General features: G+C 44.8%; 1 protein-coding gene across 2 annotated transcripts in view; it reads left to right on the top strand.

Moving 5' to 3' along the window:
* The first annotated feature begins 3,023 nt into the window (after positions 1-3,023).
* LOC147604122 (E3 ubiquitin-protein ligase BRE1-like 2) overlaps positions 3,024-16,206 on the top strand; it is a 46,387-nt gene continuing 33,204 nt past the window's right edge. For both annotated transcript variants that reach the window (XR_015265392.1, XM_086795103.1), the window contains exons 1-2: positions 3,024-3,338; positions 3,409-3,570. Coding sequence is in view for 1 of the 2 variants with exons in the window: in XM_086795103.1 (XP_086651229.1) it covers positions 3,237-3,338; positions 3,409-3,570 (264 nt within the window). In the remaining variant the exon portion in view is untranslated. The remainder of the gene's footprint in view (positions 3,339-3,408; positions 3,571-16,206) is intronic.

Below are 16,206 nucleotides of genomic sequence, written 5' to 3' on the forward strand. Positions count from 1 at the left end.
TCCCAAGGCCCTCTCATTCTTCCTCAATCCATGCAATTCCTAGGCTTGCTTGAGTTTCCCTCCCTTGGATTATCCCCCACAAGTTTTTCTTTATGAGTGCATACATGATTTTTGACTACCATGTGTGGAATCCGATACCATTGAACTTGACAATGTCATTTTGTGCCATGATGAGTAGGGGGTCTTACCAAAGTCCTCGTTTATGCGGTGGTACTTGGCAGTGCCTACCCTTTACAATGGTTGAGTTCAATGAGATGTGTACAACTGATGAAAGGCATACAATTAATCAAGACTTAGCACAAGAGTCTTAATGAGTTAAAACCTCATGTAATAAACAATGCCCAATCAACATGCAAAGGCTTAGACTCATACAAGGTTTAAAAAACACATGAATGTGTATGATGAGATAAGGTTGGCTTCTTGTGGTAATGAGTTGAGCATGGAGGCCTTGAGTTTTGTGTGAACGGCAAGTGACATCCAAAACTCTTTTACAAACCACTTAGAGTGACTCAGAACTTGTGCTTAACTCTGGATTAGTGCTTAATCTACTATCATTAATAATTTTTAATCAAGCACTTCATAATACCTTCAAGAATGGTTGTGGTAGCTAAGCATGCCTCTGCTTTTTCATCACAGAGTGTGAGAAACTCCTTGCGTATTTTGAGGAGCCCTCTCGTGAGCTTGTAGAACAACCCTAGGTGCAGCTCTACCTCAGTTGAATGGTCGCGGAAACGCCTGTGCTGGCCTACTTGACAAGTTTGTCCCTTTGAACCAAAATCCTTGACTCAAAGGACTATTTTCCCTTATGATCCTCTCTTCTTCATCATCATCCACTCTGTGCATCAAGTTCAATTCTTCTACATGCAGTGGTCACACCGTCTGCTTGACAACTATGCCTTTGAATTGAAATCCCTGACTTCTTTTTGCTCCTTCTAATGGAGATGGTGTTTCTTCCTAGTCTTGTTTTAGCTTGCAGTGTCCTAGCCATGGTTTGCCTAAAAGCATTAGATAGGAGCATTGTATTAGTACCACAAATGAGATAGGGAATTTGCATACTACCACAATCTTCTCCTCATTTTTTATTATCGCCAGGGGTCCCACTATCTCTGATCTACCATTTTTATACTAAATGGTGATGCTTTTGCGAATTCATCAGATCTATCTCCCTTTATCTATATTCTAGTGTGGGATCATGTTGTCTACCTTCGAGACTATTTCTATTTATATTTTTTGACACTTTACTACTACCGGCGGCTTATTTGATGTCGTCTTACTACCTACTGCGGCTTTCTCTTCTTCAAACTAACCCATTAACTTAGCCAAGAGCTCCTTATGGTAATTGGGGACTAAGTTTAATAGTAGTTGGCTCAGTGTTATGTTTAACTTCATGTTCTTCAATTCACTTTAGAGGTCATACCTTACTCTTTGGCCTTGCTAATGTCTTCATTGCCCTTATCTGCACTAGCAGTATGTTGTTCTTCAATTCACTTTAGAGGTCAATTCACTTTAGAGGTCATACCTTACTCTTTGGCCTTGCTAATGTCTTCATTGCCCTTATCTGCACTAGCAGTATGTTGTTCTTAGCTGTTCTTTATGCAACAGCTTCTGAACTCTTTGGGTGTCTTCTTTGTTTCTAGGAACTTTGATGTGTCACTCACATCTTCCATGTTCATCCAGATGTTAACATACTGTTTTAGCTCTGGATTGACTCAGTTGGTTATCCTTGGTAACCTTGGCCTTCCCTTTGTGTTTGCTACTTCGAGTCTGCTCAATGCCTTTTTTATTGACCTTTCCTACCAGGCATGGGGCTTCTTGTACCATCACCTCAACCCCCTTACTCTTGCCTAGTCTTCCTATGAGACCATTTTATCTTTTTTGTCTGGTTGCTTCTTTTGAACTACTAATTCCATCTTTTGTGACCTCGTCACTGCCATTACCGCTAGCTTTGCAACTTATCACATTACACCTAGTCGGCTCGTCTCTTTGAATTCTCCCACAACTGACCCTATAATTCTTGTTTTGATGCTACAATACAATGTGGGAGTTGTTTTTTCGATGACTCGCACCTCTTCTATAGGTAGATATCCCTCTCCGAGGGGGTGTACCTTCCTCCTCTTCTGTAGTATTGCCTTGGTGTGGTGGATTATCGGCTACCATGTAATTCACTGCATGGGCTCTATTTTGTCCGTTATATTTATAGTTTTGCATTGTGGGATTCCATGCTAGATAAATCTATCATGTTGGCTCATTGGTGCACTCTTCCTCGAGGTGACGTTCTTGCATACATCTCATAGTACACTCCCTCTCAAAATCTAGGCCCATTTAGACTTCTAGTGCTCTTTTTAGTAGAGTTGGTCATGGCTGGTCTATAAGGTCTCTAATCTCTTAGAGTATAGCGACTTGCTCTTTGCCATTACACCCTTCTTACCTTTTGTTTTCACTAGGATGTCTGCATATCTGACTCCTCTCCTGAGTATGCATTCAATTCCTTCGTATCACCGTCGGCAACCACTACTTTGTTCTTTTCTTAGACTTGGTTTTCTTGTATAAGTTATCTTGGTTGCATGGGCTAACTCATCAAACCATAGGTCTTCCACATCCACAATGGTGAGTGACTTTCTAAGCTTTGGATTTATTCCCTTTATGAACCATTCCCTCATTAGTTCTTGGCCTTTTCCTAAGGTATTTGAATTTTGCTGCATAGGCCTCGACATCCATGTCTTCTTACTTTAGTTCCCTCGTGATGAAGGAACCTCTTTAAGAATGCATTCTCAGCTCCTCATACACGACGAAGTGGTCATCATCAAACTGTGTGAACCATAAAAGTGCTCGATAAAAACACTTTCTTCAACGAGTCAAAATAAAGACAACTCCTCAATCTACCTAGTTTTAATGTATATTACATGTCGGTTTTACAACTAAAATATATAATAAATGAATCCTTAAAATAAGGGCATGAAAAATCTAAGGCAGTTTTTCATAATTCTAGCTGGTAAAAATACAATAAGTTTTCGTTTTTTTTCACTCATCCACCATAACTAAAATTTTTTTGGTCCCTTTTTTGTTTTTAAGGCGTCCATCCGATTCCACTCTTTGTGTCCACGTGTGTAAAGACCTTAAATCCGCTATTATAGCATTGGCGGGGTTAGGACTCAAAATTCCAGCTGCAGAGGTCAAAACCGAACGCTCCTGACCTCCTGATCTCTCTGCAAAACCCTAATTTCTTCTCAGACGGCATGGGGAGCAAGGAGGAGCCCGAAAGAAAGCGTCGTCACGTCAACAATGTAGTCTCTTCTCCGCCCAAAAAGCAAGCTGTACCTCTTTCCGACGAGAAAAAGGTAAGGGTTTTTGTATGCTTCAACTTTATGCCGCCTGAGGGTATTAAGCGTTCTCCCGGGTGTGCTGCAGGTCGATACGGCAGAGCTTCAATACGAGAACCATAAGCTTGCGCAGCAACTAGATGTTCAGAGGAACGAAATTCATGCCCTAGAGACCAAGTTCAATGATTTGAAGCACAAACAGATTTCGTACGATGAGAGTCTGGCATCCATCCAAGACGCTTGGGAAGAGGTAACATGCTATAGCATATGGCAGCAATTCCTTTCTAGTCATCTATGGAGTATGAATATCAGTGGTAAAATACGACCATATAAAAACAGTGCATGTCTTTAGAGTACAATCGCTCATGGCGTATACCCTCCTTGACACATAGGGAAGTGATACCGTTAAAGCATTTGATTAGAATTGGATCAAAAGATGGGCTGTTGCTGTCTTCTTGAGGTCACAGGCTCTAGAGACTAGAGGTGCCCTTCTTGTCTCAAATAAAGGAGACGGTTTGAATGATACATGACAAAATCACTAAGAGTGAATGAATGTGGTGTCTATGAATATTCTTGGCCTTTCTGAAATAAAGCATTTAGCTACAGGATACATATAATCCAAAACCGGCAAGCTTGTGATTTCATGCAAGATATGGAGGAAATGCTCATGTTAGCTAAAGAGAGAGTAAGGATGGCTCAGGAAAGAGCATAGACTATGCTAACCAATGAAGGTCTCTGAGGGTCTTGGATGTAGGCAAGTGGGTGTATGCGAGGATACCAAAGATTTCAATGTTATGCTTACACGGAAACATTATAAGTTATTTTTCAGGTTTTGTGGACCATTCAAGCTCCCAAGGAAGATTAGTGACGTTGCGTACCGCTTGGAAGTGAGGGTGTAATGTTTCATCATGTCTTTCATGTCAGCTCATTGAAAGATAAATTGGGTGACTTGGACAAAGTTGTTTGTTACCTGAGGAAGCTTTGGGAGTCTTCTTTCAGCCCTAAACACCATATGGGAACATGCTGATGCAAAACACATGTAGAAGAGAGAGAAGAGAGAGAGAGAGAGATAGCTGAGTATTTAGTATATCATATAGTACAAAAAGGTCCAACAGTCTTGCAGCCCTTGGTTGTCTTCCATGAAAAGGTGTAAACCTTAGTCTAGGCCTAATCCTATGACCCAACCAAGCAAGGGCTGAATGGTGAAAACTCCAGTGCTATTTATAGGGTGGACATGACAATAAATTGGCCGATTGCTAGTCGGCCAACTTTCTGGACAAATATCATGAACCTTGTTGCATCCGATTGGACATACTCCTGTAAATGCTGGCCGATAGCCCTCTATGTCCACCACTAGTCAAATCCCTGCCAAAACTAGTGATTCATGCTCCTAATTTCTAGTTCTGATCTGTCTTTATCTAGTTGCTCTCCTCAAGATTAGCTCTGAGCTCAGCCAGTGCATGTCTTGCACATGACATGCCCTCTGCTAAACTTGATGACAGGATTCCAATCTGTTTTCTTGGATGACTGTCATCATCCCATTCTATTCTCAGAGTCCCCTTGTCATCCTTCCTACAATTCTACCTCTTTACTGAAAACCCGGCCCGGTCTCCAAATCCACTCTAACTCTGATGACGATCTATGCAGCTGTTCCGTCCAGTCCCCATTCCGTTCCTGCCTTGTCCTTGAACACTGTCTCTGGTCTTCTTTCTTCCTGAGGAATGAGTCTAGCACTCACTCCGCCCCTTGGAGGATCAACCTTCCTTGGAACCATTGCTTGAAAGCCTTTCTTGGTGTGCCCCAGGACTGCCATCCCCTAGGGCTTTGTGGAACACCACCAACCAACCTCCTGGGAATTCTTTCCTATCTTGTGTTCCTTGCCTTGGGCCTTGTACTTGTGCACTTTCCTGTGTCTTGGACCTGTGCACCTTGATCCGGGACTGAATCATTGTTTAGCCTTGCCAAGCTTGATAATGTTACATGCGGAAGAGTCTTCTTTCAGACTTAAACACAATCTGGGAACATGTTGATGCAAAATGCATGCAGGAGAGAGAGAGAGAGAGAGAGAGAGAGAGAGAGAGAGAGAGAGAGCTGAGTATTCAGTATATCATATAGTACAAAAAGGTAGAACAATTTTGTAGCCCTTGGTTGCCTTCCATGAAAAGGTGTAAACCTTAGTCTAGGCCTAATCCTATGACCCACCCAAGCAAGGATTGAATGGTCAAAACTCCAATGCTATTTATAGGTTGGACATGCCAAATATCATGAACCTTGCTGCAGCTGACCAGACATTGTCACCAATTGGCCGACCATTTGGTCCATCTCCAGATTTGTCTCGTTCACTTGAGGCCAGGCCGGTGTCTCATGTGAAGGGGCTAGTATTTTTGCTTAACATGGACGGGAGCCAAGACTGGTGCCACCCGTGTGTTAGCAGGATGGTGTCGTATGGACGGGAGCCAAATTGGTGCCACCCGTGTATGACCTGGATTGTGTTCTATCCATGGGATTGTCACGCCATGGAAGAGTCAGTATTTGTGCCGTGTCTTTGTCATGTGCACAGTGGGTATCTACCGTGTGCTATACGCATGCAAGACTAGTTTCGAGGCTTGGGGAAGCTTGGAACTAGGCAGGCTGATTGACGAGCTGAGTTAGGGATATACTAACGGGCGGGCACCCAAGTATGGACGGGCGGGCGGCCAAGTGTGGATGCCCGATGACCGGCCAAGAGCCTATAAAAGGGTGGCCAAGGTTAGTTATTGGATATAGAGAGTCTCGCGAGTTTGTGAGAGCTCTATGGTCTTGGAGCTTGGATCTAGTGCAGACGTGCACCTGCTTTATGCAGCCGAGGCCGGCAGCAATCTCGAGGCCCGCAAGGGCAGCTTTGCGGCGGTATGGGACGTCGCGAGGAGGAGATTGGTCGGTACATCAACCTAGGTAGCTCAGCTCGTGGCTCGGTGGGGACAGCCAAGACTGTGGGCTTGCCCACGACTGTCATGGTTGGGAGGTGAGTCAGGCCTGCACCCCCTTGCTTGTTTGTTGTTCGTTTGTTTGCAGGATTCGAGTTTCGAACCAAGATCGATCACGAGGGAAGATCGGTGGGGATTTGACAGTGGTATCAGAGCATACCTCGTGAACGAGCAAGTCGGTAGGTAGAAAAGAAGAGGTCAAAGAACGGTATGTGTTTAAAAACTTGCTGTTTTTTCTGTGCATACTGCAGTTTTCAGATTAGTATGTGTTTTTTCTTCATCAAAGAACCCCATGTTGATGGGAGATGGTAGGTTGAATTGGGTTGATTGCTTTTGCATAGAAGAGGCATGTTTGTTGTGCAGTTGTTTAACCTGCAGGGAGAGAAACAGAAAAAAAGAGAGCGAAAAAACATGATGCTTTTCGTTGTTTTTTGGCGCATGAGAGAGAGAGAGCGAGCCATGCTAGGCAGCCGGCGCCCAAGCCACGTCCAGCAGATTGGCGTAGCGAAGCGCACGCTGGCGGCCAAGTCAGGCGCTCGAGCGAAGGTACAGCTGACTGCAGGTGACGTCAGCAGTCCACGTTGGCAACCGGCAGCTAATCCAGGCGCCAGGAGGGAAGCGAAGAAAAAAAAAACACACGTAAGGAAAGCAACGTTTTTTATGCTTTCGTTTTTGTTTTTTTTTAGGGGAGGTTAAAAGTTTTAAATTTTAAAAGAACCCCCCTCTCTAAGGTTTCCAAAGGTGTCTATTTTTTTTAAGAACAGCGAATATATATATCCATATATATATATATATATATATATATATATATATATATATATATATATATATATATATATATATATATATATATTTATTTCCAAAAAAAAAAACACAAAAGCTAAAGCAAAAGCTAAGCATAGCTTTTCGAGATTTTTTGGCTTTTGGGAAACCTTTGTAAAACCCCTCTAGTGGGCTTCTTGCCACACATCTCTCAAGTTCTCCAGTTCTCAAGTTTTCAAGCTCTCAAGCTCTCAAGTTCGCTCGCACTTTTGTTGTGCAAAGATCGAATTTTCTCTCCGCGTACCCTCTTCACGATGTCGACCCAAGAATCAGAGTTGGAGCCCCTCGTGGAACGCGAAGGCTTGCCGGCTACGGAAGGCACTGATGCCGATCTTTTTGACGAGTTTGTGTCAAAATCAGATTTCCAAGAGTTCAAAGTAGCTCTCGAAGCTTCTTCGACGGAACGTCAGGCACAAATCGCAGCCCAGATGCAGGCTTTGCAGAACTCCATCGCTCTCTTGACCACTACCCTCTCTACTTTCTCGGGAATGGATACCTTGGCTTCAGCTTTAGGCCCCAATATTACTCCGGAACCGTTCGGGGGCGAGCAAAAGCAGAGAACCAAGGAGATCGTGGACACTTGGCTACACAAGTGGCAAGTTCACTTTCAGTTTCATCCATATGATGATGGAAAGAAGATACAGTTAGCAGCAGGTTTCCTGTCTGGCAAAGCTTTGCTTTGGTGGAAGGAACTGAACCCTAAGCCAACGACTTGGGCACAATTTGAAGACATTTTCAAGAAAGAATTCCTCAAGAAAGAGGATGATTATGATGTTGTAGCCTGGTTTTCAGCTTTGACCATGACCTTCGCAGCACCTCACTTATGAGGTCTACCTCCAGAAGTTTCGTGACTTGCAGATGAAGGCTACAAAGATGGATCCCACTACTCTTTTGGGGTTTTTCGTAGCTGGTTTACCAGACAAGTACCGATTACAGGTTAAAAATAACAAATGCAAAACATTGGACGAGGCCATTCATTCAGCTCGTATCTATGATGATACGATGGTCTCTTCCAAGTCAAAACCCGTTACCGAGCAGGGGAACAAGCATAAAAGAAAGTTCTCCGCACCTATGGCTAACACGACTGAAGGTAAGTCTTCGGACCAACCTTCGAAGAATTCCAGTTCGACACCAGCGAAGAAGAAACGACTCCTTAGGGCTTTGAAGCTCAAGAAGGAAGGACGTTGTTTTATCTGCGAAGAAAAAGGACATATGCGTAATGAGTGCCCAAAGCAAAAGGGTACCAAGTCAAATGCAGGACCCAAGCCAAAGGCAGCTAACCAGTTGTCTTTGACAGGTACGTCAATTACTGTACTTTCTCGCCCTAGTACTTGTTCTGATTGTCTGTTCAATTCTAAGGTATTTGGCATGCATGATCTTCTCTGAGTTTATGGAGAAGTGAATGGCCATAAAATTCACATTCTTTTAGACCGTGGCAGTTCGCATAACTTTGTTAACTACAAACTTGTGCAGAAATTGAGTCTTGACACGACACTCAGCGACCATACCTATGAGGTACGTCTACCTGCGGGCAGACAAGTTTGGGATCGCAAGGTGGAGATGTTTCCAATCCAGATTCAGGACTACAAAGATACTCTGGAATGCTATGTTATGCATCTGGAAAATGTAGACTTGTTATTAGGGATTGAGTGGTTTAAGACTCTTGATGTCCAGATAGATTGGTCTAGTCATATTTTTTCTTTTCAGCATAGGGACACCAAGTATAGTATCTTAGGTGATTGTATTCATCCCTCTCAGGGACCTCTTGTAAATACAATTGATTTTGGAAATATAATGAATTCTTCTTTGTACACCGCTTTCCATTGTGTCTTGATTCCACTTTCTTCTTTTCTCATCCCTTTCATGGATGTGAATGAATTAAGTGTGTTTGAAAGCAAAGAATTACAGAAGATACTTGATTCGTTTCAAGATGTATTTCCTAAGGAACTGCCATCGGGTTTACCACCTGAACGGGCAGTAGATCATCGTATTGACTTGATCCCTGGTGCTCATCCTGTGAGTATTCCACCTTATAGGATGAGCCAAGCTCAGGAAGATGAGTTGGCTAAACAACTCGAAGATTATTTGAGGATGGGCCAGATCCGTCCAAGTAAATCACCTTGGGGTGCACCTGTGTTGCTCAGGAGAAAGAAGGACAATACTTGGAGAATGTGTATAGATTACAAGAGATTGAACAAGCTGACTATTAAGAACCGTTATCCTCTCCCTAGATCAGATGACCTAATTGACCGGTTAGCAGGAGCGAAATATTTCACGAAGATAGATTTGCGTACTGGCTATCACCAGATACGTATTCATGAAAGGCATGTCGAAAGAACCGCCTTTCGGACTAGGTATGGCCATTACGAGTTTCTCGTATTACCTTTTGGGTTAACCAATGCTCCAGCCACTTTCCAGCAAATGATGAACGATCTTTTTCGTGAACATTTGGGGAAATTTGTGGTGGTGTTCCTGGATGATATTTTGATATATAGCCGTACTCTTGAGGATCATGTTAGACACCTCACGATTGTCTTATCTATTTTAAGACAGAATCGACTATATGCTAAATTAAGTAAATGTGAGTTCTTTATGACCGACATCATTTACATGGGACAAAAGATCACTAGAGATGGATTGAGCATTGACTATGACCGAGTTCAGAAGGTTTTGGACTGGCCTATACCACGAACAGTGAAACAACTTCGTTCTTTTCTCGGTTTTGTAGTTTTTCTTCGGAAATCTGTACGGGAGTACTCTCAGCTCACACTACCGATGACCGACTTATTGAAAGGTCGTGGACGTAAGTCCAATCAGCCTATCACTTGGAATAATGATTTGGGTATGGCCTTCAGACTTTTGAAAGATAAAGTCAAGGAAGCACCTATCTTAGCATTGCCTGATCCTAGTCGGCCTTATGTTCTTGAAACTGATGCCAGTGACTATGCTATCGGGGCTGCTTTATTTCAAGATGGTAGACCGGTTGCTTTTGAAAGTAAAAAGCTAGACGACACTCAATCTCGTTGGCCAACCCTTGAGAAGGAGCTTTATGCTGTGATTCATGCTCTCAAGGTTTGGAGACATTATTTATATGGTATTGACTGATCATCAGTCAATCAAGTATGTGTGTGATGCGGATGATTTGAGAGGCAGGAAAGCTCGTTGGGCAGAGTTAATGCAAGATTTTGATTTTGAGATCCGTTATCGGAAAGGGTCCATGAATAATATTGCAGATGCGCTTAGTCGGATTAGAGAGGTGAATACTTTGTCGTTCACCGAGATTTCTACTGACTTATTTCAGTCATTGAGAGGGCTTTGCAGGACTGATAGTTATTTTGGTCCATTTTGGCAGAAGATCCAGGACGGGAGCTCATTGATTGACCAAGACTCGGTGTCTGCGCAGTCTACCATTCAGGCTGCAGGAGGTCAGTGCATGATTCGGAATGGTTTACTATTCCGTAATGACAAAATTTGTGTACCACAGATCCCGGACATTAGGTCCAAGAATCTGAAGGAGTGTCACGACGCACCTTCTGCTGGACACCTTGGGGTACACAGGACACTATCTTTAGTGAAACACACTTTTTATTGGCCGAAGATGAAAGGGTATGTCGAAGATTATGTTCTCAAGTGTCAGATTTGTCAGGCAAATAAAGCTGAACGCTTTAGACAGGCTGGGTTGTTGCATCCTTTGCAAATCCCAGGTAATAAATGGGAAAGTATTTCCATGGATTTTATTACCGGATTGCCAAGAACACATCAAGGCCACGATTCTATTTGGGTTGTGGTAGATCGCTTAACAAAAATGGCTAGATTTTTACTGACCCAGAAGACTATTACAACTACGCAATTAGGTCGGCAGTTTATCGAGCAATTAATTAGACTGTACGGGTTACCGCAGGACATAGTCAGTGATAGGGACTCTAAGTTTACGAGTGATTTTTGGAAACTTGTTTTCGAGAAGTTGGAAACAACTTTGAATTTGAGTTCCTCTGATCATCCTCAATCTGATGGCCAGACTGAAAGAGTGAATCAGATTTTGGAGGATATGCTTCGAGCATATGTATCCAAAAGACAAAGTTCATGGGAGGATTATCTTCCTATGTTAGAATTTGCTTATAACAGTACTAAGCATACGAGTACAGGGTTTAGTCCTTTCATGCTTATGTACGGTTTTCAACCAAGATCACCTGTTATAGTAGGATTCTCAGGACTTCAGCATGATGCAGCATGTAATTTTTTGCAAGATATGCAGGAAATGTTACAAGTTGCAAAGGAATCTATTAGAAGTGCTCAAGACCGAGACAGGTTTTATTCTAATAGACATCGTTCACCTAGAGAGTTCTCTGAAGGAACGATGGTGTATTTGCGAGTTCCGAAAGATTCCGAGACTTTACGGACAGGTAGATCTCCGAAATTATCTCCTAGATACTGTGGACCATTTTGTGTTACACGACGGATTGGTTCAGTTGCATATGAATTGGATTTGCCTTCTCATGTGAAAGTTCATCCTGTATTTCATGTCAGTAGACTTAAGGAAGTACTGGGTGGAGCAGATCAGTTAGTTACTCCTCAAGAAATTATAGATGTCCAGGACATGACATTTGTTCCGCACGAACCTGAAAAGATTCTTGGATTTCGTGAACGAAGATTGCGTCATACGCTTATCACGGAATACAAGATCAAGTGGAAGGATCGTGTTGAGGAGGACGCTACATGGGAGACATTGACTTCTCTTCAGAGAGATTACCCTGGCTTTTTAGTGAGCTCAGGAGTGAGCTCTTAGAGGAAGGGGAGTATGTCATGTGCACAGTGGGTATCTACCGTGTGCTATACGCATGCAAGACTAGTTTCGAGGCTTGGGGAAGCTTGGAACTAGGCAGGCTGATTGACGAGCTGAGTTAGGGATATACTAACGGGCGGGCACCCAAGTATGGACGGGCGGGCGGCCAAGTGTGGACGCCCGATGACCGGCCAAGTGTGGACGCCCGATGACCGGCCAAGAGCCTATAAAAGGGTGGCCAAGGTTAGTTATTGGATATAGAGAGTCTCGCGAGTTTGTGAGAGCTCTATGGTCTTGGAGCCTGGATCTAGTGCAGACGTGCACCTGCTTTATGCAGCCGAGGCCGGCAGCAATCTCGAGGCCCGCGAGGGCAGCTTTGCGGTGGTATGGGACGTCGCGAGGAGGAGATTGGTCGGTACGTCAACCTAGTTAGCTCAGCTCGTGGCTCGGTGGGGACAGCCAAGACTGTGGGCTTGCCCACGGCTGTCATGGTTGGGAGGTGAGTCAGGCCTGCCACCCCTTGCTTGTTTGTTGTTCGTTTGTTTGCAGGATTCGAGTTTCGAACCAAGATCGATCACGAGGGAAGATCGGTGGGGATTTGACAGTCTTGCCTATGGGACTGTCACTCCATAGGGAGGCTCGTGCCTGGATCTGTGTCTTACCTATGGGACTGTCACTCCATAGGAAGACGAGGATTTATGTTTTCTGTCGTGCCATTTTTGTGCCCGACAGATGTTTTGTACTTGTTCCATGAACGGGAGATATGTCCATGATACTATTTGCACATGCACTCATGTTTTGCATGTTTGAAACTGTTTTCGCATGACTTGTATTCTTGTGTTTGCCTGTTTGACGTGCCACTTACTGAGCGGGGACGCCTGCCAGTGAGTCGTGAAGTTTGCTATGTCTTTTGACGAGTTTTGTTGCGTGTGAACAGGTGGTAAGTGTATTGCACTTGTTGGTTTAATAGTTTTATTTCTAACCTTTAATTTTATAAGGTTGTAAGTTTACATTCATTTGAAAGTGGGCACCCATTATGGGCACCCACATATGGGCCAAGGTGGGGAGGGTAACCCCCACACTTAACCCTTTATGTGTGTGGGGGGTGGGTGCATGGCCACCTACCCACACTACACCTTGAAACTGGCCGCCCCCATGCAAGCTTGGGAAGCCGGCCAGCTGTGGTCGTGTACTTCCTCTCCAACCTCTACAAAAGAGAGCGACCACCCCACCCGTTGAAGGAACAGCCGGCAATCATCCCCTGCACGATTGCTATCAGGCGGTTGCACACCAGGGTGCTGCGCTTCTGCTCTTCTTAGGCGGCTGCATCACCAGGCGGTTACTGCTCTTCTCAGGCGGCTGCACATCAGCGTGCTGCGCTACTGCTCTTCTCAGGCGGCTGCACCACCAGGCGGCTACTGCTCTCCTCAGGCTGCGCCTTCAGCCTTGTAGGCGGCTGCGCATGCTCTCTAGCAGGCTGTGCCCTCTCCTCTTTAGGCGGCCCTAGCAGGCGGCTGCAACTAGGTGGCCTCTTCTCCTCTTCAGCTGGCGGCTACGCTGCCGCCTCCTCTACAACAGGCGGCTGTCCCTTCTCTACAACAGGCGGTTGCCCCTTCTCTACAACAGGCGGCTGTCTCCTCTTCAACAGGCGGATGTTTCATCCTTTGCACGCGGCTGCATCTCCTCCACAATAGGTGGCTACTCCTCTTCTATAGGCAGCTGCGTGGGGCTGCACTCCCCTCTACAGGCGGCTGCATGGGGTTGCACCTCCCTTCCATAGGCGGCCACATGCGGCTCTGCACCTCCTAGGTGGCTACACCTTCTACACAGGTAGCTCCTCCTCATCCTCCTCGACAGGCTGCTGTGCCCTGGTGTCCCTCTCAAGTAGCTGCACACAAACGCCTTGGGTATTTGTCTGCCATTAGCGAGCTACAAGTAAGTGGATTCAGATTTAAGTAAAGGATTTTGTTGTAAATCTGATAAAGGATTCTCTCTACCGCTAACACCCGTTCGGTGCCGGGTAGTCCAAGCTTTTGGAGAACCACGGTCCATGGGTGCCGAGATCGGGAGAGCTAGGCATTAGTACGGGAGCGCTTGTTTGTGCGTGGTTCTGGAACACCAGTGGGGCGCCCTCCACGGATTCCAGTGAAGGCACAGGACCGTAGAGATTTGACCACTCAAGTGGGTTGCACTCTTTCGAACGTCTACTTCAAGTTTCTTGTTTGGTATTGTATTTATCTCAGTTGTACATGGACATCATCTGGTTCATTGAACCCATGGAGCATTGTATTTGTTAAATACTCCCAATAATACATCATATATTGAGGGTGGGGTCGGCCTGTTCCGGCCCGAGTGCTGGTGTCCATCCATCAACATTTCATTTCATTTCATTTTCAGTTGTTATTAAGTTGTCCATTTAAATTGTGATATTTAAGTTGTGCTATTACGCATGTGGGTGTCCAACGGAGTCTATTCCCACTTGACGGGATCGGTTTCATTGGTATCATAGCACGGTTATTGCCCTCTTCTTAGTGGGGAAACAAACCTGTGTATTGGACACCCTGCTTCTAGCACACTTAACACAATGGACAGCCAAGGCAACCCTTTGGAAGTGCCTAATTCGAGGGGCCCATCAAGTGCCTCGCGTGGTTCTGATGCTTTACAAGGAAGGCACAAGCCCCTTGAGAGGGTGAATGATAGTGATTCAAGGGAACAACTGTCTCGAGGAAAGACAGTCATGCAAGAAGAAGAGCCTGATGCAATGAGGGCTGAATTGGAGCATATGAGAAAGCTTTTGCAAGCACAAGAGCAAGAGCTGAAATTTTTGCATGAAGATCCCCATGTGCAAAGTGCCATTGAAGCAAGGAAAGCCGATGCAATGGTAGATGTGACTTTTGAATCCATGGCATGGAAAGTGGGCAAGAAGCCAAGGGAGTTGGCACTTTCCTACCTCCTCTGCAAAGGTGACATCAAAGAGGGGGAAGATGGAGAGCTGAAATTCAGAAATCCACCTCGCTTGAAGCATGGAGATCCCGCATCTCAAAGGTTGAGGTCATTTATGCAAAGGGAAGAGGTGACAGTCACCTCTCGTCATGCATCTTCTCCACAAGGCACAAAGCCTGACAGGTATATGTATGCTAGTGCTCATGGAGGGCATGATGGTCAAATGCATTCAAGACATGTATCCCATGGAAGGGGTGACAGGTCTGCCACTAGAAGAGCTTTGCCTACTGAGTTGTCCCATGGAGAGACATTGCCTTATGTAGGAAGGTCACATGCATCTGATTCTCAAGTTCGTGGAGCACATGCCACCGTGCTTCATGAAACTTCCATGATGGCCCATGGAGCCCATGCAGATAGGGCTGCCCCGTTGGATAAAGGGAAAAGAAAAAGAGAGGACCATGAGCCTCATACGAGAAAGCTCAAGGAATTTAAAGCAGGTGACAAGTCCGTTAAATTTGATGTTTTTCATGGAGAGCATGATGCTTTCAAAGTGTTAGCATTTGTGGCACAGTTTGACATTGCTTTTAGCGATGAGGACTTCACTGAAAAGTCTAAAGTACGCCATGCTAGCATGTTCTTGAAGGGGACCGCTGCTCATTGGTGGATCACTGAAAAGATCACCAAAGATCCCATTTGCACCTGGAAGGAGTTTAAGGACAGATTCTATGCTCAGTTTTTGCCACCAAATGCGGAGCAAACTCTCACCCAAAAGTGGGATAGACTTGAGCAAAGAAATAATGAAAGTGTGCAACAGTATGTCAACAAGTTTTGGAAGGTGTTGCTTGAGGTAACTCCTTTCATGCAAATCACTGAGGATGAAAGAAAGAGGAAGTTTCGCTCCGGATTGCAACCAGCTTATCGTTCGAGCATTGAATTGCACCCGAAACATACTTTGCAACAGCTTACAGCCTCTGCTCTTGCTACGGAGCAATTGGTGCTCAAAATTAAGAAGATCAAGGCGGTTCAAAGGGCAAAGACAAGGCTGTCCCAAATCTGCAAAAAGGTGGACAGCCACCTAAAAAGAACTTCCGGGAGACCCACAAGGGAGGTAGAGCTGAAAATACCTCATCTAAAGATCAGTGCCCAAAGAAGAACAAATTTGGCTTGACCCCGGAGCAAAGAGAGCAATATGCCAAGGAGGGAAAATGTTTTTCTTGTGGCAGCAAAGAGCACATGTTTCGACAATGCCCTGACCGCAAACCAAAGCACGAGGACAAGCAGACCAAGGCTAATGTACATGCAGTTCCCGATGTGCAGGGAAACACAAAACATGATGCAAAAGAGCGGATGGTATGCAAGGCTTGGGGTCAAA

Source organism: Cibotium barometz, chromosome 62 (genome assembly GCF_041138505.1).
Source record: "Cibotium barometz isolate CiBa-2024 chromosome 62, ASM4113850v1, whole genome shotgun sequence".
In the NCBI taxonomy this organism is placed as follows: domain Eukaryota; kingdom Viridiplantae; phylum Streptophyta; class Polypodiopsida; order Cyatheales; family Cibotiaceae; genus Cibotium; species Cibotium barometz.